The sequence below is a fragment of the Letharia columbiana genome, assembly GCF_014066305.1.
Source record: "Letharia columbiana isolate WasteWater2 chromosome Unknown Sc0000015_s0, whole genome shotgun sequence".
NCBI lineage: Eukaryota > Fungi > Ascomycota > Lecanoromycetes > Lecanorales > Parmeliaceae > Letharia > Letharia columbiana.
In genome coordinates, this window is record NW_023501054.1 from 281,339 (window position 1) to 308,492 (window position 27,154).

Genomic DNA, 27,154 nt, shown 5'->3' on the forward strand with positions numbered 1-27,154 from the left:
AATATAACTTCTCTATAGCGGAAAGTTAATAGTCTTAAAATATAGTTAATAAAAGATTTATAATTATTATCGATTGAGGAGAAACGTATATCTAGATATTTAAAAGAGAAATTAATTAAGATTTTAGACTTATCTCTATTTATCGACGATAGCGACTTTATCTAGAACGACTAGTTCTTTAAAATAGAATAGAAATTTAAGATTAATAGCGATTATTATCTTATTAAGAACTTTAAGATAATCTATATAGTCTTATAACTCGGCGATAAGACTATATAATATACGATATATAGAAAACTTCGAAACTTTATTAATCTATATTAATCTTTTATTAAAATTATAAACGAGTTAGTTAATATTTATAAGAACTTAGATCGACGTAGTAATATATTATATAATATATATACTCTATAATAAGAAATCTAACCCTTTATTAATTTCTATTTAGACTTTATTTAATTAGATATTATTCTTAATTATAACGAAATTCTTATATTAGAGAACTATCTTTTTAAGAAATTAAGAAAGAAATTAAAGGAGATATAATAGGTTATAGAAGGTTTTACTATTTTAAAGACTATAAAAGAATATTTTCGAAAGCTAAATAACTTATAACGTGCTAATTATAAGAATTTTAAGTTTATAAAGATTATTATTAAGTTAATTATAATATAGATATTAATAATAATATCCGCGATTAATATATATCTTATATTTATTATCGAGTTCAATTTAAGTATAATTACTACGCCTTTAAATATTATAACTAATTTAAAACTAAGAGAATTAATATACTATAACTACGATAAGAAAGATTACTATTAAAAGAACTATATAATATCTATCTAAATTAAGACTAATAAAAAGGCCTTTAAGAAAGTATAACTCTACGCGTTGGAAATAGATAAAGAATTCGAAATTAATAACGTCGACACTACGGATAACAACGATTATTCTTCGAATTTAAAAAATAAATAGCCTCTTTTAAAGTTATAATAAGAGATACTTATAAAGTATATCTAATAGATATCTCTAATAACGCCCTAGTACGTCGTCCTTTTCGTATATAAGTTACGCTTTCTTTATAAGAAAGAACTTATTTACTTAAGAACTTTCTTATAGATAATAAATATATCGAGACTTATATAGTTATAAACGAGTTCTTAATCTCAGCGATATATAAAGTCTTATATCTAGAATTACTCCCACTATTACGATCTAAATTACTAAGAGATTATAACGATTAGATCGTAAAACGATTAATTATATACTACTTACTCTTAACGATAATAGTAGAAAATTATTAAGAAGAAATATATCTAATATTAATTATATTATTAAAATATAATATAATAATCGAGAAATCTTAAATGAATAAATACGGGGTAGTTCTTAATATATTACGAGATAAGATACTCTTTCTACTCGATCGATATAATTATAATAGTAATTAGATATTAATAATAAATGAACTCCTCTTTCTATTAACTTCGGAGCTTCGACTACTTATATTATCTATTCTCTTATCTATTATACTAAAACGATAAAGCTCTCTCTTATCTACTTACGATAATAAGACTAATTTAAATATCTCTATATTAAATAAGAATAAGAATAATAAGAAGTCTAAGTTTATTAATATCGCTGAGATTAATATAGTGGTCTACTATTAGCTAGCCCGTAAAAAAGATAATAAGTTATTTATATTAATAGTGAATGAGATCTATAATAACTCGTCAATATTATATATACCTCTTATTATCTAAATACCTCGCGGTTTTCGCATATCGATTAATAAATCTTATCTTTATAACTTAGAAAAGAAATATAAAAGGTATTGCGATTTTAATTATCTTATTTAAATTAATAGTATCGACGAGATTAGTTCTAAGAAGGTGAAATATAAGCTATTTACGAAGTATTATAATTATCTCGATATTTTTAATAGAACTAAGACGAATATACTTTTCTTATATCGTTCTTATAATTATAAGTTAAAATTTAACGATAGCTTCGATAAAACGAAACTTTCGAAAAATAGAATCTATTTAATATTAGAATATAAATTGAAATAGATAAAGAAGTATTTAAATAAATATTTAAAGAAGGGATTTATAATACTAAGCTATACACTATTCACCTTATTTATTTTATTCGCGAAAAAGCCGAATAAAGAGTTACGTTTTTATATGAATTATCGAAAGTTAAATATTATTACTAAAAGAAATCGATACTTAATTTCATTAATAGATAAGATTTTAATAAGGATCTAGGGATATAAATATCTTACTCGATTAAATATTATAGCCGCGTTTAATAAACTACGTATATACCCCGATAGCGAGAATTTTACTACTTTTATTACCTCTCTAGAAGTATATAAGTATTAGATTCTCCCCTTCGATCTAATCAACGACCTAGTTATATATTAATAGTATATGAATAATATTCTATTTAAATATTTAAACGATTTCTACTAGATCTATTTCGATAATATATTTATCTATAGTAAGATAAAAAAGAAATACATCTAATACGTTAGATAAATCCTCTAGAAATTAAGAAATATCGGCATTTAAATAAATATCCTTAAGTGCGAATTTTATATTTAGAAAATTAAATTTTTAGACTTACTAATATCTATAAACGAGTTATAAATAGACTTTATTAAAATTTAGACTATTATCGAGTAGATTATATCTATTAACCTTAAAGAGATATAGACCTTTATCGAATTTTACAATTTTTACCGACGGTTTATTAGAGATTTCTTTAAAATAGTTAAATCTATAGTAAAACTCACCGTAAAAGAGACTATATTTAATTAATTCTTAGTATATTAAGAGGCCTTTTATTTTCTGAAAGTCGTCGTTATGAAAGTCTTAGTTTTATATTATCTTAATAAGATAAAGAATATCGTTTTAAAGACTAACTCTTTCGACTACGTTAACGAAGATATTCTTTCTTAATATAATAATAAGAAAGTATTTTACTCGATAGTCTTCTATAGTAAGAATCTTACTCTAATCGAGTATAACTATTAGATCTATAATAAGAAGTTACTAGTTATTATTCGCTATCTTAAATACTAGCGTCTTAAATTAAAATATATCGATATTTCTATTAAAATCTTTATAAATTATAAGAAATTAATATACTTTATCGAAGAAAGAGACCTTAGTCGTCGTTAGGCCCGCTATTTAAATATACTATTCGAATTTAATATAAAGATTATCTATTAATTAGAATCTTAGAACGTTAAGGCGAATATATTTATACGAATAACTAAGTATAAACTAATCGATTTTAAGAACGAATGATTACGTTAATAGTATTAAATAATTTTTATTTCTAATCGATTAAAGTTAGATAGCGAAAGTATTAATATATATATAATTAATAATCTTATCTATTATAAGATAGTAGAAGTTAATAAGAAGAATAACTATTATACGAAAATTCGTAACGCTATTATCGAAGATAAGAATAAGTTTTAAGAAATTACTCTTAATAAGTGCTTTATATAGAATAGAGTACTTTATTATAAGAATCGTTTATAAGTATTCGATGATATATATATCGATATTATTCGAGAGGTATATAATTAACTATTCTACGGCTATTCTAAGATAGCTCGTATCTATAAACTATTTAAAAGAAAGTATTATTAACGAGGAATAAGGGCGATATGTAGCCATCTATATTCGGAATTATTATATTTATTAGAGAGCTAAGGCGCCTCGCGATTAGAAGTATAGTTTATTATAGTCTCTATTAATTTTATAGAAACGATAATAAGATATATTAGTCGACTTCGTTATAGGCTTATCTATATCTAATAATTATAACGCTATTTAAGTAGTAATTAATAGATTTATTAAGAAATATTATTATATAGCCTATTTCGATATTAATAGAGATATTATTACTAAGAAGATAGTTAACTTATTACTTAAGAAGATATTTTATTTATATAGTCTATCGATCTTAATAATATTAAATTAAGACTCTTAATTTATAGCTACTATATAAAAATCTTTTTATAAGAGATTAAATATTATAGCTAAGCTATTAATAGTCTTTTACTCTAAAACTAATAAATAGATCGAGTAAGCGAATTAGAATATAAAGCGTTATCTTTAAATATATTATAATTATATATAGAATAACTGAATAAAGTAGCTATCTATTATCGAGTTTATTAATAATAATACTATCTTATCGACTATTAATATTTTATCTTTTCTCGCGAATAAGGAATTTTATTCTTAAATAACTTTTAGCTTAAATATTATCGACTATAAGATTATACGTAAGCGTCTTAATATTACTTAAGCGAAGAATATTATAAACTATATAGAATAATTTCTTAAGTATATTCGAAGTAATATAGATCGCGTTTAGAAGGTTATAGTTATATAAGTTAATAAATATCGATAAAAGATTACTTTTTAAATAGGCGATAAGATCTTTCTAAATAATAAGAATATTATCTTCGATCGCCTTTCTCGCAAATTAAATTATAAGAGACTTAATTTATTCGAGATTATAGGTCTTATGAAAACTTTATATTATCTAAAACTTTCGCTAATTATAAGAATTTACGATATCTTTTATCTTAATCTCTTAAGTCTTATAATAAATAACCTCTTATTAAGATAGATAAATTCTTTATCGAAGTATATTACTATTAATAATTAGATTAAATAGATTATTAAAGAAATACTTAGCTTTAAATTAATCTATAGTTATTTTAAGTATAAAGTTAAATAGAAAGATCTCGATAATAATCTTAACTGATATAATGCGGATAATGGTGAATTCGAAAATTACTAGAATTTAGTAGACGACTTTCATAAGCGATATCTCGAAGAGTCTTATCTATAAAGAAATTAGGGCGAGAGGCCTTTAATAGCGATAGCGTTCCCGGAGCCGAAATTATCTCGGATAGTTCATTTTTAATTAAATTGAAATCGTTTAATATCTTTATAATAGTCTTATTTTTTCTAAAATCGAGAATCGATTTCTTAGATCTATATTAATTAGAAATTATCTCATATATAATCTTTCGCGTAAACCCTCGTTATTAATATAACTCTAAAGATCTTTTAAAGCTATACTAATATATATATAAACTATATTATTATTATTATAAAATATAATTAATATTAGCTAAATAATATATTATAGAGAAGATTATATTAAAGTTACTTGATATTAAATTAGAGTTTTTAGCGTCTATAACTCGATTCGATTCGAGAGCTCTTAGTTAATTACGTCGTATTATTTTATAGATATCTTATTCGCTTAAATACGAATTCGAAAATTATTATAATTTACTCCTACGCCTATAGATATAATTTTCGTTATACTATATCGATTTTCTTTTAACTAGATCTCTTATATATATATATCTCTTAGCTAGCGATATCGCTATAGCGTAAATATAAAAAGCTATTATTATTCTTAATATCTCTAACGAAGAAAGATACGATACTGGGATTCTCGGATACGATTATTTCTTTATTACTTTTACTATTTTTCAGACGTTAAGCGTATATATATATTTATTTTTCTATCTTTTTACTTATTAATTATGAAATATAATTTAACGAAGAAAGAGAATAGTATTATAAGCGTATTTTTAATATATTTCTTAGTTCTATAACTAGCGAGCCTTAGCGGAGATATTCTCTATTATATTATATCTTCTTTTTATCTATATAATTTAATATCTTAATTATCTTATTTAATATATCTATATTAATATTATATCTATATCGATTCTAATAAGATTTACTAATTCGACGAATTTTATAATTTCCGCGATATACGCGCGATTAGCAATTTCAAATTTTATAGAAACTTTTTAAATTTATAGATGATTAAAGATCTATAATAGTCTATTATAATTTCTTAAAAAGATATTAAGACTATATTAAGAATTAATAATTTAATAAGTATTATTAATATATATAATAGAATAAGATAGAGCTAAACTAGAAAATCTTAAATTTATATATATAGCCAATTATTAATTCGTTAGGTCTACGCTTTTTGATTAAATATCGCGGGTAAACAAATTAGCGTCCGCAACTATTAAAAATCTCTTTCTCTACTTTTAACCCTTTAATAACTTTACTATTCTCTATTAAAATTTTGAGATTTTTTTTTCAAATTATAGAACGGAATGTGGGCTTTTAAATAAAAAAAGAATTTTTAAATTTAGTCTTACAATTATAAAAGCGCAAGGAATTCAAATATCGCTCACCAAAGTTCGCTCACCAAAGATCGCTCTGTCACGGGCCTTGCCTCGGCTTAGGGCTAGGGCTACCCAGCGTGAACTTCGCATCACACATATCTATCCTGCAGACACATAGAATAATTAATATCTTTTATACCACATACTAAATTATAACATAGTTATATTATTTTCTAATACGCTTATCTATTTACTCGATAGCTCTAATTAAAAAAACGATTATAAATTTAATTTATAGATCTTTACTCGTTTATTTTAATATAACTTTAATCGAGTAGAAAGCTATATAGATTATATATATATTATATTTATAATTTAAATCTATTTAGTAAATATTTAATAACTCTTATATAATTATTATCTAGTAAATATTTTTATTAGTATATATAAAAGAATAAGATAGAGTTAAGTTAAAAAGTTTAAAATTATAAGATAATAAGATCTCTTTTTAATAAAACTACGTAATAGCTAGATAATTACGAGATCTAGAAGCGTAATTATAAGAATAAATAAATTAGTTACTAGATAAATTCATAACTAAAAAAAGAAGAAGAGAAAAAGAGAACTTATAAATACTTAAGATTTTTATTAAATATATTAAATACTTACTCTAGCTATATAGTTTATAATCTAATAAATAATAGAAGCGAGTTTATTAATTTACTCTAAATACTTTTACTCTTATTATTACTTTCTCTCTTAGAAAGTTAAATCTCTAAATTTTATTATTATTACGTTTTATAATTAATACTTATAAGTTTATTAATTCTATATATATTATTTATTATTAGTTTAAATATAATCTAAACTAATATATATTATAATAGCGTATTTAAATTATTTACTCTAAGATTTTTTTAAATATATTAGTATATTTATATATTAAATCGCGATAGTATAGCTATATACTATTATCTTAATTAATAGAATATAAGTATATTATTATCTTATTATAATATACTATTATTATTATTATTATTACTTTATAATCGTAATAATTCTATTATTATAATCGTTAAAAGTCGTATTAATAAGTATAAAGTCTTACTTTTATTTTAACTTTTTATTCTTTCTAATAATAATAATAATAATAATAATAATACTATTAATAAGTACTAAGTCTTTATTTATATCTATTATTTTATCTTTATTCTTTTTTATTATAATATTATAATAGCGAGCTATATATTATTATAATAATATAATAAATATATTAATTAAGATAATAGTTAAGTAAGATTATAGTCGCTTAATTAGATTAACTTTATATATAATAAATATCTTAAAAAATACTTTATAATACTTTTCGAATAATATAAGAAATATATTAATATATTAATAGTAATATTTAATCTTTATTTATATAACTCTACGAGCTATTAAATTATTAAATTAATATATAATAATATAAGACTTTTAACTTATAAATATAGCTATAATTATAATTATTTCTATTATCTCTTCTATTACTACTTCTATCTTTCTTTATAAATAAAAGAGATATTAGATAATTAAGAGATTACGCTAATATATATTAAGGCCTCGCTTATTTACGTTACGTATATATTCTTATATATAAATCTTATACGATCTATATTACTTTATCTACTAGCTCGCGCTAATATAAATATAAACGATATTTTTATAAGAGTTACTTCTATATAGTTAATTTACTTTTTCTTTATTACTAAGTAATTATTCTTACTATAATTATCTTTAATAATAATATTCGCGATATCTTACGTATTTAGAAAAGTATAAAAAATCTTAATTAATATATATGAGAGTATATAGCTAATATTTAACTATAGTAGATATACTATTATATTTTTATAGATTAAATTAATATTTCTAATTATAAAGCTTATTTCGTAAGATAAAGAGAATATTATTATTATTATTATTATCGCTATTATTCGATTTAATAACATTAAATCTTCTTAATAATATATTTATAGAATTAAATTTTCTCTTATAATAATTAATTATAAAGTTAAATTATAACTAACTTCTTAATCTAGCAAATCTATTTTATATTAAATTCTTTTATTATTATAAAATAATATAAATTACTATAATTTAAAATTATATAAATAAGATACTTACTATTTTATAAGTAATATCTTTAATTCTTAAAGTCTAATATAATCGTATATAGCTTTTTATTATATACGAGTAAAGGTTTATAAATTAAATTCATAATCGTTTTTTTTTAAATTAGGGCTATCGAGTAAATTTAGTAAGCGGTCTTTAGTAAGCGATCTTTAATAAGCGATATTTGAATTTCATATCTTTGAAGAAATATAAGACTAAATTTTAGTATTCTTTTTTTATTTGAAAGCCTATATTACGTTCTATAGTTTTAAAAGAGAAATCTTAAAATTTTAATAGAAGATAAAAAGTTATTCTAAAATTAAATAATATATATCTATTTTTTAATTAGAGCGATAAGGCTGTCGAGCGAACTTTTAATAGATGATATTTAAATTTCTTATCTTTAAATATCTATAAGACTAAATTTAATATTTCTTTTTTTATCTAAAAGCTCATATTACGTTTTATAATTTAAAAGAAAAATCTTAAAATTTTAATAGAAAATAAAAAAGTTATTTTAAATTCGAATAATATATATCTATTTTTTAATTAAGGCTATTAAGCGAACTTTAATAAGCGATATTTTTTAATAATTACGAACGTTAATTTATTTACTTATAATAACTTAGTTAATCTAATTAAAGAGCGTAGTAACTTTAAATTTATAATTAAATATATATATAAATTTAAGATTTTTAAACTTAGTTCTATCTTATTCTATTATATATATTAATATCTTAAAAAAAAATAACGTCTTTAAATTTATAACTAAAAAATATAATAAGATATTATTATCTATTTTTATTTAATTAATTAAATATACTATCTATATCTACGTTAAAAGTATTAATTTTTATAATAAGTAATACTTTTTAATTATAATATTTTAGTATAAATACGATAATAAATACTCGCTTAAGTATTTTAAAAGTCTTATATACTTTTTTATTTAATATAAAAGTAGAAAGATAATTTAATCTCGTCTTTCTTCGCTTCTTAAATTAAATTTATTAAAGATATAACTTTTTATAAAAAGTCTTATATAATTAGTATATATAAAAGAATAAGATAGAGTTAAGCTTGAAAATCTTAAATTTATATATATAGTTAATTATTAATTTAGAGTTATTACGCTCTTTAATTAGATTAGCTAAGTTATCGCGAGTAAATAAATTAGCGTTTATAACTATTAAAATCTCGCCCTCTCGCGCCTCTCTTATTAAAAAATAGGTATACGTTATTTACAATAGTAATAACTTTTTTATTTTCTATTAAAATTTTGAAATTTTTTGATTTAAATTTTGAATCGCAATTTGCGCTTTTCGAATTTTTAAGAATTCTGAAAATTTGTTCTATAACTATTAAAGCGCAAGGCATGCAAATATCGCTCACCAAAGTTCGCTTACTAAAGATCGCTCACCTATTTACTCGATAGCCCTAATTAAAAAAAAAATTATAAATTTAATTCATAGACCTTTACTCGTTATTAATAAAAATCTATAAATTTTAAAAAGATTAAAATATTTTTAATAGACTCTAATTTTAATTACTTAGTAATAGTCTTAATACGCGATAACTTTATTTAAATATTACGCTAGTTTATTAAAAATCTTAGAAAAATAATCTATTATAATTAAAAGTATATTTTAATAGCTTTATATAAAGTCGATATTTTAATAATACGCGTAATATTTTATATATATACTTTTAATATAACTCTTTTATTCTAAAATAGATTAATATATTATTTAAGTATATTATATAGAAAATATTAATATATAATTTAAATACTTTATTTATATAAGCTTAAAAGATTATAAGAGTATTTATAAGATTAAGAAATATTACTTAATACTCGAACTAGCTATAATAAGCTTAGAAAATAATTTTCTATTTATTTTTCATTTATACTCGTATTCTATAATATATATTATAAATATTAATCTTAATAAAGTACTTCGTATATATAAATCTTTCTAATATTTCTAAAAATAGTAATAATAAATAATAATTCTTAATAATAATTCTTATTAAGCTTTTAATAATTAATATATAATTATAATAAGCTATTTAATTTCTTAATAAATAGTATTAGCGAGCTAATCTAACTATTTAAAAATTAAATTTACTTTCTTTTAAATGTAATATTTAAATAATCTCTAATCGCTATAAGCTTATTATATAATACGAGTAAAGGCATATAAATTAAATTTATAATTATTTTTTTAATCAGGGCTATCGAGTAAATAGGTGAGCGATATTTGAATTCCTTGCGCTTTAATGATTATAAGACAAATTTTCAAGATTCTTAAAAATTCGAAAAGCGCAAACAGCGTTTTAAAATTTAAAACAAAAAATTTTAAAATTTTAATAGAAAATAAAAAAGTTATTCTATATGTTAATAATATATATCTAATTTTTTAATAAGGGAGGCGCGGGAGGGCGAGATTTTAATGGTTACGAACGTTAATTTATTTACCCGCGATATCTAATCAAAAAGCGTAGATCTAATAAATTAATAATTGGCTATATATATAAATTTAAGATTTTCTAGTTTAACTCTATCTTATTCTTTTATATATATTAATATACTAATATTATAAATTAAATTATTTTTAAATAGCTTATTAGATAGTAAATCGATAGAATATTTAATTTAATTATATATATTAAAACTATTAAATAGCTCTTTTAAAAAGATTTCTATTAAATTTTTAAATTATTTAAATATATTAAAGTATTTTAATTATATAATATTATATTATATAATTTTATTATAATTATTTTTAATATTTTTAAATAAAATCTAATATAAGAATATAATAAATATTTATTTTAAATTAAATATAATTACTATATAAATTAATAATATAAATTACTTTATATCTATTATTATAATATTTATTTATATTTTATCGCTTATTAAAAACTTACGATAAATTTAAAATTACTCGCGTTAATAAATATTAGAATTAATATTATAAATTTAAGAGAAATTAAGAATAAGATTATATTCTTATATATTTATAATATATATCTTTAAGATTTACTCTTACTTTTTTCTTAGTTATTTATAAAATTAAAGATTAGATTATACTTCTTATATAAAAATATTTAATAATTATTAATAGTATATACTTTTATTAGCGCGTATTTAGATTTATAAATTTATATCTCTTTAATAAAAGATTATAATATAAAGATTTTATTATTATTAATATTTATTAGAGTAGTTATTTTATACTTTATATTTAATATAATAATTTCATCTTTTAATAATAAAGAGTAAGATTATTACTTAATTAGTAGCGTATTTAATATTATAGTAATAAGTATTAGACTTAATTTTTTTCTTTATTAGAGCTCTAATTATATACTTCGTTATCTATAATATAATTTAAATATTTAAAAGAATTCTTATAATATCTTTACTATTTATAATTATAATATTATATTTTAATTAGAGATATTTTAAATTCAATATAAGAGTCGTTATCTTTAAGTTTAATTCGTATAAACTTTTAGTCTTATAATATTAAAGAGAATAAACTCTTCTTTTAATTTTATTAATTCTTTATATATTAATTCTTAAGTTTTATATATTATTAACTACTACTTTTTCAATTATTTATCTTATTATTAAAGCGAGTCTTATTTAAAATAAAAAGCTCTTTTATTTTTTATAATCTTTATTCTATATATTAATATTATTATAATAATACGAGTAAGTTTATAAATTAAATTCATATTCTAATTTTTTTAATTAGGATTATCGAGTAAATTTAATAAGCGATCTTTAATAAGCGATCTTTGATAAGCGATCTTTGATAAGCGATCTTTAATAAGCGATCTTTAAATCCCTTATCTTTAAAGAATTATAAGATTAAATCTTAAGATTTTCTTATAGTCGAAAAGTGTAAATTACGATCTATAATTTTTTTTTTAATAAATTTTAATAGAAGATAGTAAAGTTATTAAATTATTAAAAGTAAAAGAAGAGATTTTAATAATTACGAATATTAATTTATTTATTCGCGATATCTAATTAAAAGCGTAGCGAACTTAAATTTATAATTAACTATATATATAAATTTAAGATTTTTTAACTTAGCTCTATCTTATTCTTTTATATATAAATAATATAAATAATATAAATAATAAATTAAGTAATCTTCTTTATTACTTTTAGAGAAATTTTCTTTATTACTCTATCTTATAGAGTTTTTATATATTTTATATTAATTATATAGCGATCTCGCTATAATTAGAATATAATAAAATAATTATTAAAGCTAACTATCGATTATATATCTTTTATAATTACTTTAATTAATTAACGATTTATATTATAAAATTTAATAACTAGATTATAAACTTAATTTAAATATTACTCTTAATATTTTACTTAGATAGATTCTTCGATATCGTATAATACTATATCTCTAATATTTATTTAAATCTACTTCTTAATATTAATTAAGAGAATAAAAAACTCGCGAATCTTTTCTTCGTTTATATAAAAATTAATATAAAATATTAAGGCGATAGAATTATCGTAGTCTTAAAAAAATATAATCGTGGGGTAAAAATAATTAAGATATTATATATTAGATATCTTAATAATACTTATCTTCTTATAACTCGAATCGCGATAATAATTATTATTATACTTTTAGCGATGTTCTTATATATTCTATATTTTAATTAATTTAAATTTTTTAATAATTAATTACTTTATTAATATTAAACTTTAGAAGTATTAGATAAACTTATATAATTAAATATAAATAGATTTAGAGTTATTAATATATATAAAAGAATAAGATAAAATTAAGCTTAAAAATCTTAAATTTATACATATAATTAATTATAAATTTAGAGTTACTACGCTTTTTAATTAGATCGACTAACTTATCGCGAATAAATAAATTAGCGTTCGTAAGATCGTTATTATTAAAAAAATAGATATACGTTATTAATATATAGAATAACTTTCTTATTTTCTATTAAATTTTTAAGATTTTTTTTTAAATTATAGAACGAAATATAAGCTTTTAGATAAAAAAAGAATTTTTTAATTTAGTCTTATAATTATTAAAGCGTAAGAAATTTAAATATCGCTTATTAAAGTTCGCTCGATAGTCGAATAGCATTAATTAAATATATATTATATAATTTTAAAATAATATTTTTATTTTCTATTAGAATTTTATACGCTACGTAACGAGGCGAGATAAGACGAAGTTTTAGATATCTAATATTACCTCGCTTCTAGTTAAGATTTTAACGAGATAAGATTAAGTTAAGATAAGATTTTTCTATTAAGATAACGAGAGTATTTCGTTATCTCGCTAAGTCTATTAATTAGATTAGCTTAAGACTATTATTCTTATAATATTCTTATAATACTTCTTTAATATCTCGTAAATATAATTTTATATATATTCTAAGTATCTTTCTAAGTATTTATATCTTATACTCTAATTTAGATTATAATATCGTATTTTATAATATCTTTTATCATAGTTCTTAATATATAATATTAAATTTAAGAGAAGTCGCTTAGAGATACTTAGAGTTTATCGAGATAATAAGATATTTAATAAACGCCGAGAGGTAATAAATTGTTTTCTTCGCACTATTATTTCGATTACTACTCTATTATATTAATATAATTTAATAAATATAGTCTAGATCTATTATATAGAGTCTAATATATTATTTTCTTTATAAAATTAGCTTACGTAATTTTCTTTATAATATAAAAAGATCTAATATACTTTATATTCTCCGCGTATCTTAAAAGTATTACCTCTATTTCTATTAGTCTCTTATTTAAAATCTTAATTTTAAATATTCTTATAATATATAAAGTACGTTTAAATAATCTTTAAGTCTTATTAATTATAATTATCTTATAATATCTTTAATAATATAGAGATAGAGAAGGAATTTAGTCTTATTTAATAGATATCTCTTTCTTTTAATAACTCTATTATTATACTTTCGAGGAATTTCTAATACTCTTAAATAACTCTTATTAATTTATAAAGCTTAAAAGTATTTATAAGACTCTTTATTTAAATATTAGTAAATAAGAGTATTTAATTATAATTATAAACTCGCTAAGAAGTATATATAACTATTAAAATATTAAATCGATTTATTTTCTCTATATACTTATTATAATAATAGAAAAGCTTAAAAATCTTAAATTTCTTCTCTTAGATATTCTTCTTATTTTTTTTAAAAGTAGATAAAGTAATATAAGCATTTATATTAGTTTTACTAAGATATTTTTTTTTTAAAGATATAGTTATTAATCTCTTAAATACTATATTTAGTAATAAGTTCTAAAATAAGATTATTATCTTATTAAACTATTATAAGAATATTATTCTAAACTATTATAGTAAGAACTTCATAGAGAATATTCTTAGTAAATATCTATTTTATCTCTATAAGTAATTTTAAAAGATTTCGTCGAGTAGACTTTATAATTCTATATATCGTAATTTTTTTATCTCTTAAAGTTATAGCTAGCTTCGAATAAGTAAAATAGTTATTTATAAAGAGAATAATATTTTTTAAAAGGATATTTATAGCTAATTTTAATATTATAATTAATATTTCTTTAAATTCTTTAATTTTTAATCTATCTTCTAATTTTTATATTAAGAAATATTATATATAATTATAGAGATAGCCTTTATTATTAATTATAAAGAGCTTATATTTTTTTTAATTAACTTATCTAAAGCTATAATAGAGTAAGATATATATCTTATCTTTTTAATTATATATTTATTAATTATTATATAAAAACTCGATATTCTAAGAAAATCTTAATTCTTTCAAATCTCGCTAGTAAATAAAAGAAGTTTCTTATATTATATCGACTACTTCTATTAATCTATTTTAATAATTATAAGATTCTCTTAAATAAGATTTAAATAATATATATACTTTCGAAGAAGAATATAGCGATTTTAAGTTATTTTCTCTATAATTATTAAAGCTATAGATATAATTTTATTAATTCTTTAATAGTTATAAATAGTAGAAAAATAAAAGATTCTTATATAGATTATAATAGCGACTAAGATTTTTAGCTCTAATATTATTATAGAGTATTAATAAAAATCGCGAGAACTTTAAATAAAGATATATAAATTAATATTATCTCGAAGTATTTTTTAGATAATAATAATTTATATAAAGTTAAATATAGTATATAAAGTAAGAAATATATTATTTAGAAGATAATTAATAACTATTTTATACTTAATTATTATTAATTAATACTCTAAAAATAATAAAATACGCTAAAGAAGATTATTATATTTTTTAAGAAATATCTATCTCTTATTAATTTTCGTAGCTTTTTTTTATTACTTTAAGATTTAATCTAATTTATTCTTATTAGAAGTAAATAGAATAATAATTTAAAATATATTAAACTATTAATAATAGAGTTATTTAATAATTAAAATAAAGAAGCTATTAAATATAAGAGAAGAATCTCGATTAAATTTATTATCTCGGCGTCGGCGTTTATCGAATACCTCGAAATCTCGCTCTCGGGTCGGGGTGGGGTCGGGGTTTCGAGGAAACTCGAAACCCCGACCCGAAACCCCACCCCGACCCCGACCCCCCCCGAAACCCCGTCGAGGTCCCCCGCCCCGTTGCGCAGCGTAGAATTTTAAGACTTTTTTTTAAATTATAAAATAAAATATAGGTTTTTAAATAAAAAAGAAATTTCTAAATTTAATCTTATAAATGTTTAAAGATAGAGAATTTAAATATCGCTTATTAAAAACTTATTTATTTTATTAAAAATACTCTTTTATATAAACTTAGATAGTCGAGTAATAATAATTTAAATAAAATTCGAAACTATTTCGCTCCGTTCTCGATTTAAATCTATAAATCTCTCTCTCTAAAAAATCGTAAAAATGCAAAATCGTAAAATTATAAAATTCGTAAAGTTCGAAAAATTAATAATTATTTTATAAATTATAAAAATAATAATAATAATAATTAATATAAAAGAACTATTATTAATATTAAAATTAATTTCTTATTAATTAAATTTAAATTAATTTAAAGTTAATTAATTTTTTAAAAACTTATTAATTATATAACTTCTCTTTTTACTATTAAAATCTTTTTAATTTTTTTTAAATAATAGAATATAACTTATACTTTTAAATAATTTATATTAAATTCGATCTTATAATTCTAAGTAAATCTTAAATTAAAAAAAATTCACTCTTCGAGAGTGGAATTCAATCTCGAAATTAGATTTAAAAATTAATTACTTTTTATAAATTTAATTTATAGACTTAAACTTATATAGTAATATAAATATAATAATAGATATATATATATTTATATATAAATCTCGTAGTAAGATTAATTCTTATAGAAGTAAAAAGAAAAATAAGAGATATCGCTCTTTTAAGCTTTTATACTAAATCTATATATATTAAAAATCTTAATTTTATTACGACTTCGTCTAATAGTCGAGCTTTCTTTAAAAATCTTAAATAATATTATCTTCTTTCTTCGAGAATTTATTTTTAAATTTATACTATATCTAAATTATAGATATTTAAAAAAATTCTTAAAATTCTTTAAACTCTAGAGAGAATATAAGAGAAAGAGTTTTTTCTATATTAGCTATATATTAATATAATATTATTTATATCTTTTTTAAAATATTAAATATTACTTTTAAATATTAAAATATTAATTTATAAACTTTAAAGACTACGTAATATATATACTCTTATTATACTTTTATTAAATATCGTAAAGTAATTACTTATATAAAATCTATTATTAATAATTTATTATTTATTATTATTAAAACTAATTATTATTATTATTATTATTATTATTATTAAGATATATTATATTATCGCGTAATTTATATTCGCGAATATCTAGGTCTAAACTTATTATTAATAATAAGTTTAGGCCTATAAACTAAATTCATAGAAAGTAATTTATTTTTAAATCTGATATCGAGATTAAACTCGATTCTCGAACTTCGAAGAGTGAAAATATTTGAATTTAAGATTTACTTAGAATTATAAGATTAAATTTTTAAATTTTTAAATTATTAGAAAGCGTAGATTAAGTTCTATAATTAAAAAAAGTAGTAAAACTTTAATAGAAAAAAGAGAAGTTATATTAATAATAGATTTCTAGAAAATTAATTAACTTTAAATTAATTTAAATTAATTTAATAAGAAGTTAATTTTAATATCTATTATAATTTTTTTATTTTAATTACTATTATTACTATTTTTATAATTTATAAAAAACTTATTAGTTTTATTATTTTTTAACGAGGGAGATTAATAAATTCGAATTTTATTAAAGTTATTATTACTTAAGTATTTAAACTTATATAAAAGAGTATTCTTATTAAAATAGATAAGTTTTAAATAAGAAATATTTAAATTCTCTACTTTTAAATATTTATAATACTTAATTTAATAATTCTTTTTTATTTAAAAGCCTATATTTAATTCTATAATTTAAAAAAATCTTAAAATCTTAATAGAAAATAAAAAAGTTATTCTAAAATTAAATAAATTATATCTATTTTTTAATTAGAGCTATCGAGCGAACTTCTATAAGCGATATTGAAATTTCTTACGCTTTAATAATTATAAGACTAAATTCTTTTATTTTTTTATTATTAAAAAGCGTAAGCTACGGGCTATAATTAAAAAAAAATTTAAATTTAATAGAAAATAATAAAGTTATTAAAGAATTAAAGATTAAATAAAAGATTTTAATAACTATAAATATTAATTTATTTATTCGCGATAACTTAGTCGATTTAATTAAAAAGCGTAGCGAATTTAAATTTATAATTAATTATATATATAAATTTAAGATTTTATATCTTAGCTCTATCTTATTCTATTATTAATATATATAAAAGAATAAGATAGAGCTAAGCTTAAAAATCTTGAATTTATATATATAGTTAATTATAAATTTAGATTCGCTACGCTCTTTAATTAGATCGACTAAGTTATCGCGGATAAATAAATTAGCGTTCGCAATTATTAAAATCTCGCCCTCTCTTATTAAAAAAATAGGTGTACGTTATTAACATATAGAATAACTTTTTTATTTTCTATTAAAATTTTGAGATTATTTTTTTAAATTATAGAACGAAATATGGGCTTTCAGATAAAAAAATAATTTCTAAATTTAGTTTTATAATAATCAAAGCGTAAGGAGTTCGAATATCGCTTATCAAAGTTCGTTCGACAGCCCTAATCAAAAAATAGGTATATATTATTTAATTTAAGAATAACTTTTTTATTTTCTATTATAATTTTAATATTTTTCTTTTAAATTATAGAATATAATATAGGCTTATAAATAAGAAAAGAATTATTAAATTTAGTTATATAAAAATTTAAAGGCAAAGAATTTAAATATCGTCTATTAAAAGTTCGCTTATTAAATTTACTCGATAGCTCTAATTAAAAAAAAAAAAATTATAAATTTATTTTATAGATCTTTACTCGTATATATTAATATAGTTACTATTATAAGATATCTTAGAAATACTTATAGAGTTACTAGCGTAGACTTAATATCGTATATATTTATTCTATAGATTATATAGATAATTAATATCTTTTATATTATATATATATATAAGTTAAATTATAATAAATTTTTAATAATTAATAGTAATATCTTAAGATTTAATTTTACTTAATTTTATAATATAGTAGACGTCTCTATAAGCTACGTCTATATTATACGTTTATATAAAGTTTATATTAATATTTAATAATATAACGCTTTAAGTCGACTCTCATATATACTTATTAATTATCGAGTACTATTTAATTAAAACCTCGTCTTATTAATTCTTTTACTAGATCTATTAATATTATTATAAGTTTATACGCTAAGAGACTCGTCTTATTTATATTATAGCTATATATATATTTAAATATCTCTATTATAGTCTATACTAGCTTTCATCGAGAATACGATTCTACTTTTTTATCTTCGAATCTTATTATATATTTACTATACGATCTTAATCTTTATAACTAAAATAGTAACGATAGTTTATTTAATTTTCACGCTACTCGATTATCGAAATATCTATTTATACGTATAATATAGTAGAAAAAGAAGAATTAAAATTAGAAAACTCGACGTTAGTAATATAAAAGAAGATCTCTATAAGTTGTTTAGTTAGTTACTTAGTTAGCTTATTAAATATTATTAATCTTACTTACTTAGTTAAAGTAAGAGAAAAGAATACTATAGTAGAAAAATACGAAGAATATTACGAAGAAATTAAGCGATAGTAAGACTATTAGTATTAAGAATACGACTTAGCTCTTTACGATCTTATATTAAATTATTACTTAATAAGCGAAGAATATTACTATAATTTAGTCTATTATTCTTACTATATTAATATAATATATTATTATAATAAGTATATAAGAGAAGAATCTACTACGTCGATTATAGCTAATTAGATTTCTATAAAAGAAAGATTAAAAGAAAGATCGAATAATATATATTTAAACGAATTAAAATCGTTCGATATCTTACTTCGATATTATTTAAAAGATTTTACTACGATAGATAAGATTTATACTACTAATTAGCTCGATATCTTTATTTCTTTCTAGTATTTCGAAAACTTATTTATATATATATACTTCTTATTATAAGAATATAGTATTTCTCTATTTTTTATAGATAATTATTATAAGATATCTTAGAAATACTTATAGAATTACTAGCGTAGACTTAATATCGTATATATCTACTCTATAGATTATATAGATAATTAATATCTTTTATATTATATATATATATAAGTTAAATTATAATAATTTCTTAATAGTTACTATAATATTAATATTAATAATTAAATAAACTATTAAGTTTTAAATATACTTATAACGTAAATATTTACTATAGAAACTATAATAACTTATCAGCGATAGTAATTATCAGTAAGATTAAAAGCATCGGCAATTCGAGGAGCGCCTAAGTATAAAATAGGGGAGTCCCCGGCTCCCAGAGCCGAACTGCGCATATACCAGCTACTCATAGCGGAAGTTTTCCGCACCGGAGGGGGCAAGTCCAGTTACTCTACTAGGGGCCACCTGGGCCAAATCCGCAACTCGAACAGTCCCCCCAGGGCCCTGGCGTGCAAGATTTGGGGGTACTCGTACTGGCATACACTAACGCCTCTGCCTTTATTGCAACACCGCACCCCGCAGCAAGGGCTTGATAGCAGGCATAGGCACCACGGCACGATTTGCTTGATTGGCGGAGTGATGTTTTTCTGAAGTCTGGTATCCATAGAACATTTACATCGTCTTCAACTCGCCATCGTCTACCCGCTACGAACATATTAAAACGTTCCCATCTCTCCCTCGGCTCCACTCTATCGCTTTACTCCTATGCGGAACCAAGGGCAGCGGCTCCGTCTCGCTGCTCCTTTACAAACTCCCGCTGCTGCTGCCTGATCCACTCCGCGATCAAGTCATTGGTCTCCACGTCCTGCGGGATGCGATGGCCGCCGGGGTCATTGATGACGAGGGCCTTGTCCGGGTCGCAGATCTTGAGCAACGGCTCCGCGAAGACCCGGAACATGTCCTTCACACCCATGACGTGGCACGTGGGCACGTTGACGACCTGGCCGTCCTCTTCGTACAGGACGGCGCGTGTGCCGTCCGCGGACATGGCGGGCGCGCCGATGTAGAAGAGGCCGCAGCGGAGATCGCTCCTCGTCCCGCCGGCGGCGCGGGACTGGAGGTCCTCGACGAGCAGGGTCGCGGCGACGGCGGCGCCTTCGGACACGCCGATGACGCCGTGGAAGGGCCCCTCGTCTTCGATGATGTTGTGCAGGTATTCGAGGGCGACGCTGACGCTCCAGGGCTCGGGGGCGATGTCCAGGTCTTCGTAGATGGGCGCGAGGTCGCGCTTCGCTTCCTCCACGTCGGTGTCTCGGATGTTTTTCAGATCGGGGACGCCGTGTTTTTCCACGTGGCGGTCGTAGCCGATGTCGAGGAAGGCGGAGTCCCATTGGAAGAATCGGAGGTGCGGGGGGCCTTCGAGCTGTTCTGCGAGCCAGGGTGGGGGCGGGGAGTCGAGGTATCCTTTGGCGAAGTGGAAGGTGATGTTCTCATCGTCCGAGAGCTGTCTCAGGAGTCGATCTGGGTTAGGTGAGTGTTGGAGGTGGACCTTCCACTACGCCCTATGGGGACAAGCGGGGTGGATGGACGCACTTATGGACCATTTCATTGTCTGCGAGGTTCGAGTTAGCTAATATGCCTGGACATCTTTTGTGACTGTGTGGCAGCAACTGCTTACATCCGGATTGCAGCATGCGCCGTGGATACATAGGAACTTCATCTTTTCGAAGCCGTCGACTTCTCTTCCCCCTTCTCGATGGAACTTTGGGAACGTTTTCGAGCGTTGTTCAGTGTTGGGTGTAAGGAAGAGGTTTTTCGGAGCAGTGACTTCTTGATAGGACTTTAAGAACCTTCTAGAATTTTTCTAAGTGTTGGGTTTGAGGAGAAGGTTTCTTCAAGCAGTGACTTCTCGATGGGAGTTTAGGAACGTTCTAGAGCGTTGCTGAGTGTTTGATATGAGGAAAAAGATACCCAAAGTTACCCGAAGTCGTGTCTTCCCGACGTGAGTTTTGGAACGTATTGAAGAAAGGATTGCGAGATAAGCGCGAAGGAAAGAAAGGGTGTCCACGCGAGCAGTGCCAGGAGAGGGGGGTCCGTAATAAGATGCACAGAATGCCATTATCGAACGTGGTGAATGCGGACATATGGTTGGCTTATGGCCGAGCAATGAGCATTTTGATGATCCACTTTGATTTCGCATTTGCACACATGTTGATGGTGATGGCAAATGCAGATTGACTAATTGAGTGTGGTGGTAAACTGGAAATGTGGATGGCTTCCGACTAAGCAACGAGCATGTTGATGATACAAGATGCATCCGCTGATTGGACATGTGTGCATATGCTGAAGATGATATTTTGGCAATGAGGGTGGATGGTTGGGGGGAAGGAGGTGTTGGTGGAGGTCCGGGAAAGTCGGCTTCGTGTAGATATCACCTTCCCGAACAGTCAAGCATCCTATTCCAACGTCTACCAGACATTTGGCGTTTAATAAAGCGCCACCAGCACCCAGGATTATTATAGGTTACCTGCATCAAGGTCCAACACCTTTCATCGCCACCGCTCTAAAACCTTCCCTTGTCGATGATTATTATGAAGATTCTCCCAAGTGCCGCCAAAACTCGGATTGAAGTACTTACCATTCGGCAGTCTTCAACGCTATAGCCTTAACCCGTGATCATTATTGAATGATTGTGTATGTTCTGTCGAGCGCTTCATGATGCGCCCCAAATGTACCGACTTTCAATATAGACCATAGGTTGTGTGTGTATGGCTTTAGTCTGGACCAGTCCAGGCCTCCCAATCAATAGTCCGGCCCATGGGGGCGCCTTGACGTTGTCTCAGGTTGATCTGCAGAGTTGAGATATTTGGAGAAGAAAGAGTCTTATGTTTGGAAAGTGATGCGGCTCGGGATGAAATCTTTGGCGCCTGAACCCTCCAACCGGGAGTTTTCTCGTTTACCTAGCACGCGGGTAGCAAAAAAGCCCATACACCCTAGCCCGCAAACGGCTAGGAGAAGCGAGGCCCTCCACACTACGAACCACTATATTGTGGATGGCTGGGAGGAGCATGTAACTCAGAAATTCATTAACGAGCGTACGGGCTTTTTTTTTGCTACCCGCGCGTGCCTAGCAAGAACAATCCCGGTTAGCAGGCGCGACCTTACTCGATCAAGCTAGCACAAAGTAACCTAACGCCGGCAAAACGTTGTCGATCACCCTCGTATGACGCATCCTTGTTTACATGTCACTGAGTTGGTGTATAAGTTACAGAGTACAAAATTACACTCATCTCACTGTAGATGCAATGTCTTGTTGATGCTCATGTCTCATCGACCTGGAGGTAGAGACCACAGCACTCCTGATGCTCTAAACCCTCTAACATATGCCCCGGCATTGCCCTTATATTTCTCTCCTACAACCACTGGCCGGATGATGGCCATCCGTGTTGTTTTTATGCCTAACGTAGGCCCCAGGGACAGCAATACCATCCTCGCGGTACCAGACATCGGGCGCCTTGGGATCGGACACGTAATAGACTCGGCACCAGACTTGCTTTTGATCCTCCCTGACACCAGCCGATGCTGTTGGATGCAGCTATCTGAGTGCTGTTTTGAGTGCCATGCAGGCGAATGCGACCTTGACTTCATCCAATGAGGGGAAAAGGACATCCCATATCAACACAGACGGAGATACCGGGGCACGCCGTGGTTGCGTGGTTCAGGCTATGACTCGGCACACTCATCTCGCCCTATGAAGTTGGAGGGCATCGCAATCACCACATGCGCGTTTCTGGAACCTCACAGATCGATTCCATATCCCCGAGTTCTAACATGAAAGATCTGACCACCCACTCCGTCCCAATGGTTTGTTAGCTCGTGACCTGAATATCGGCCCAGCTCGGACAGTCGCCCTATTCGCTGCGAATACGCGATTACATCTAGCCTGCGGCAAGTCTTTCCTCATCATTTTCTAGCTTCCAGTCTTCCCACCCTGAATGCTCATCATCGCTCCCCCCCTTACACTCATCTGAGAGAGAGAGAAAGAAAGACGGAAACCGACCAGAAAGATGTTGAAAACGGGGCCTTTTCCAGCCCGGACTTGCCTTTAAGCGTTTGTAATCTGCCAGTTTGTCCTCAGAGGGCTGCATTTACTCAGGCTTTTAGAAGCCAGACCTAATCATGCCCATGGATTTAGACAATGGGTATGCTTACCCGTCCGCCGATGGAGAATCGTCCCCCCAGAATGCGCCAGAGGAGAGATCAATGCAGATTGCAATTGTTGGAATGGCATGCCGCCTCCCGGAGTATGTTTCGAACATGGGAAAGTTCTGGGATCTCTGCCTCAAAGCTCGAAATACTTGGTCGGAGGTTCCCAAGGATAGGTTTTCGCAGGAGACATTCTATCATCCAAATCCCGACAAAACAAATTGCGTGAGTTGGACATCTCTTGCGATCTGAAAAGATCCTAAATCACCTTATAGTGGTACTCGAAAGGCGGTCACTTCCTTTCCGAAGATCTCTCACGCTTCGATGCCCACTTTTTCAGTATTACAGCCCAGGAAGCCAAGTCGATGGACCCGCAACAGCGTCTCCTGATGGAGTGCGCTTATGAGGCGATGGAGAACGCCGGCATTCCTTTCCAGTCGCTAGTTGGCCGGGCTGTGGGGGTTTTCGTTGGAGGCTCTCAGTCCGACTATAGCAAGCTCATGATGAAAGATACCGAAACAATGCCCACCTTTCTTGAGACTGGAAACCAGGACGCAATCTTATCGGCAAGGCTATCATACTTTTTCAATTTATGCGGGCCTTGCTTCACCGCTGATACTGCTTGTTCGTCGAGCTTGACCGCCTTCCACCTCGCGTGCCAAAGTTTACGCACCGGGGAATCCAAACAAGCTATTGTTGGCGGCTCGCATCTGAACCTCCTACCGGACTTGCTCATCGCAAAGTCTAATATCAGGCTACTTTCGCCAGAAGGAAAGTCCTTCGCTTTTGACGATCGATCCGATGGCTACGGCCCCGGCGAGGGTGCCGGCATTGCTATCCTGAAGCCTCTCAAGGATGCGATTAGAGACGGAGATCCTATTCGAGCGGTGGTGCGTAATTCTGGTATCAATCAGGATGGTCGAACCAATGGCATGACAATGCCTAGCGAAGAAGCCCAAGCAGCCCTGGCTCGCGCGACTTACGAAAATGTTGGTCTGGATCCTGCTGAAACTACCTATGTCGAGGCTCATGGCACTGGAACCGCCATCGGAGATCCTATTGAGACACGCGTGATCGAAGCTGTGCTTGGCAAAAATAGATCTATTGAAAACCCCCTCTATCTTGGCTCCGTCAAAACCAATGTCGGCCATCTAGAAGGAGCGTCGGGAATCGTGGCGATCATCAAAGCAGCGATGATGCTTGAGAGGGGAATCATCTTGCCCAACTCTGGGTTTGTAAAAGCCAATCCCAATATTCCTGCACTTGGCAAAAGCCTGGTGGTAGCTACTCAACCGCTTCCCTGGCCAGAGACGTCCGTACGCAGGGCCTCTGTGAGCAACTTTGGTTTTGGTGAAACTCCTTCCTCATCTACTGACGTGCCAAGTACTGATTTCTATTAGGAGGGTCAAACGCCCATGTCATTTTGGAGGAGAGCCCGTATCTTCGAAGACAGCGCCTAAAACAACTGACCAACGGTGAACCCCATGGCTCTCAGGCACATACCATTGGAGTTGAATCCCATACAAATGGTGTGTTGGAAGAAACTAATAGAATTGAACCCCACAAAATGGGTGGGTTGAAAGAAGAAGCGATCAACAGCGCAGCCCCTGGCTCTCAGGAACATACCAATGGAACTGAACTCCATACAGATAATGTGTTGAAAGAAGAGGTGATCAACAACGAAGCCCATGGCTCTCAGGAACATACCAGTGGGATTGAACCCCACACAGATAATGTGTTGAAAGAAGAGGTGATCAACAACGAAGCCCATGGCTCTCAGGAACATACCAATGGAATGAAACCCCATACAAACACTGTGTTGAAAGAAGAGGTGATTGATACTGCACCCGAAATGCCAGCTAGGTTGTTTCTCTTGGCAGCGTATGACAAAGCGTCGTTGGATCATCAAGCAATCAGACTGAAGGAATATTTAAGCTCGCACCTCGACGACAAAGATGATGACCTCTTGAGTGACCTCGCCTTTACTCTAGGCCAACGACGATCCTTACTTCCATGGAAGGCTACGTATGTGGCGGACTCAGCGGGCAACCTGATCGAAAAGCTCAACAAGCCAGACCTCGCTCCATTGCGTTCTAAGAAGGTACCGCAAGTCGGATTCGTCTTCACGGGCCAAGGAGCACAATGGTACGGAATGGGACGTGAGCTTCTCACCTCGAATCCCGTCTATGCTTCTGCCATCGATGCGGCAGCGACTTCTATCCTCAAGTTCGGGGCGTCCTACAACCTGCGGGATGAGATTTTGAAGGACGCCAAATCATCACGCCTTGGACAAGCGTCCATCAGCCAGCCAGCCTGCACAGCGATACAGATTGCGCTAGTGCTTGTGCTACGGTCTTGGGGCGTGCAGCCGACCACCGTGACCGGCCATTCAAGTGGAGAGATCGCGGCAGCTTTTGCCGCTGGCGCTTTGTCTTTAGAATCCTGCATGGCAATTGCATTTCATCGTGGAGAGGCCGCTGCTCGTTTACATAAGGAACATCCTGAGATCAGGGGAGGCATGTTAGCACTCGGGACCAGTGAGGTTGCTGCGACCTCTTTGATCAATGAACTAGGCCTCGCTGGTAGCGTTGTTGTTGCCTGTGTCAACAGTCCTTCCAGCGTCACTATCTCGGGAGATGCAACCGCGATTGATCGCCTACATGGCGAAGCTGCGGAAAGGGTCTCTCTTCAGCCGAAAACTTCATGTTGATGTCGCGTATCACTCCCATCATCTCAAAACGATCTCGGGAAGCTATCGCTCTGCTCTTAAGGGCATAAGGCCTGTGCAGTCAGCAGCTGTGCAGTTCGTTTCTTCTTTGACTGGCGTTCCAATCAACACATTGGTGCTCAATCCTACCTACTGGGTGTCCAATCTTGT

At 27.1% G+C, this 27,154-nt stretch overlaps 2 protein-coding genes across 2 annotated transcripts; one reads left to right on the forward strand and one right to left on the reverse strand.

Annotated features, from left to right (window-relative positions):
- Window positions 1–20,833: 20,833 nt before the first annotated feature.
- On the reverse strand, window positions 20,834–21,790 carry HO173_005455 (uncharacterized protein; the record flags this gene model as incomplete). The annotated part of the gene is made up of 3 exons (XM_037307372.1): window positions 20,834–21,591; window positions 21,664–21,682; window positions 21,749–21,790. 3 exons carry the CDS (start codon window positions 21,788–21,790, stop codon window positions 20,834–20,836), a joined length of 819 nt encoding a protein of 272 aa, XP_037165710.1.
- A 2,459-nt stretch (window positions 21,791–24,249) lies between these two features.
- Window positions 24,250–26,986, forward strand: HO173_005456 (uncharacterized protein; the record flags this gene model as incomplete). The annotated part of the gene is made up of 3 exons (XM_037307373.1): window positions 24,250–24,501; window positions 24,552–25,626; window positions 25,677–26,986. 3 exons carry the CDS (start codon window positions 24,250–24,252, stop codon window positions 26,984–26,986), a joined length of 2,637 nt encoding a protein of 878 aa, XP_037165711.1.
- Window positions 26,987–27,154: the final 168 nt, after the last annotated feature.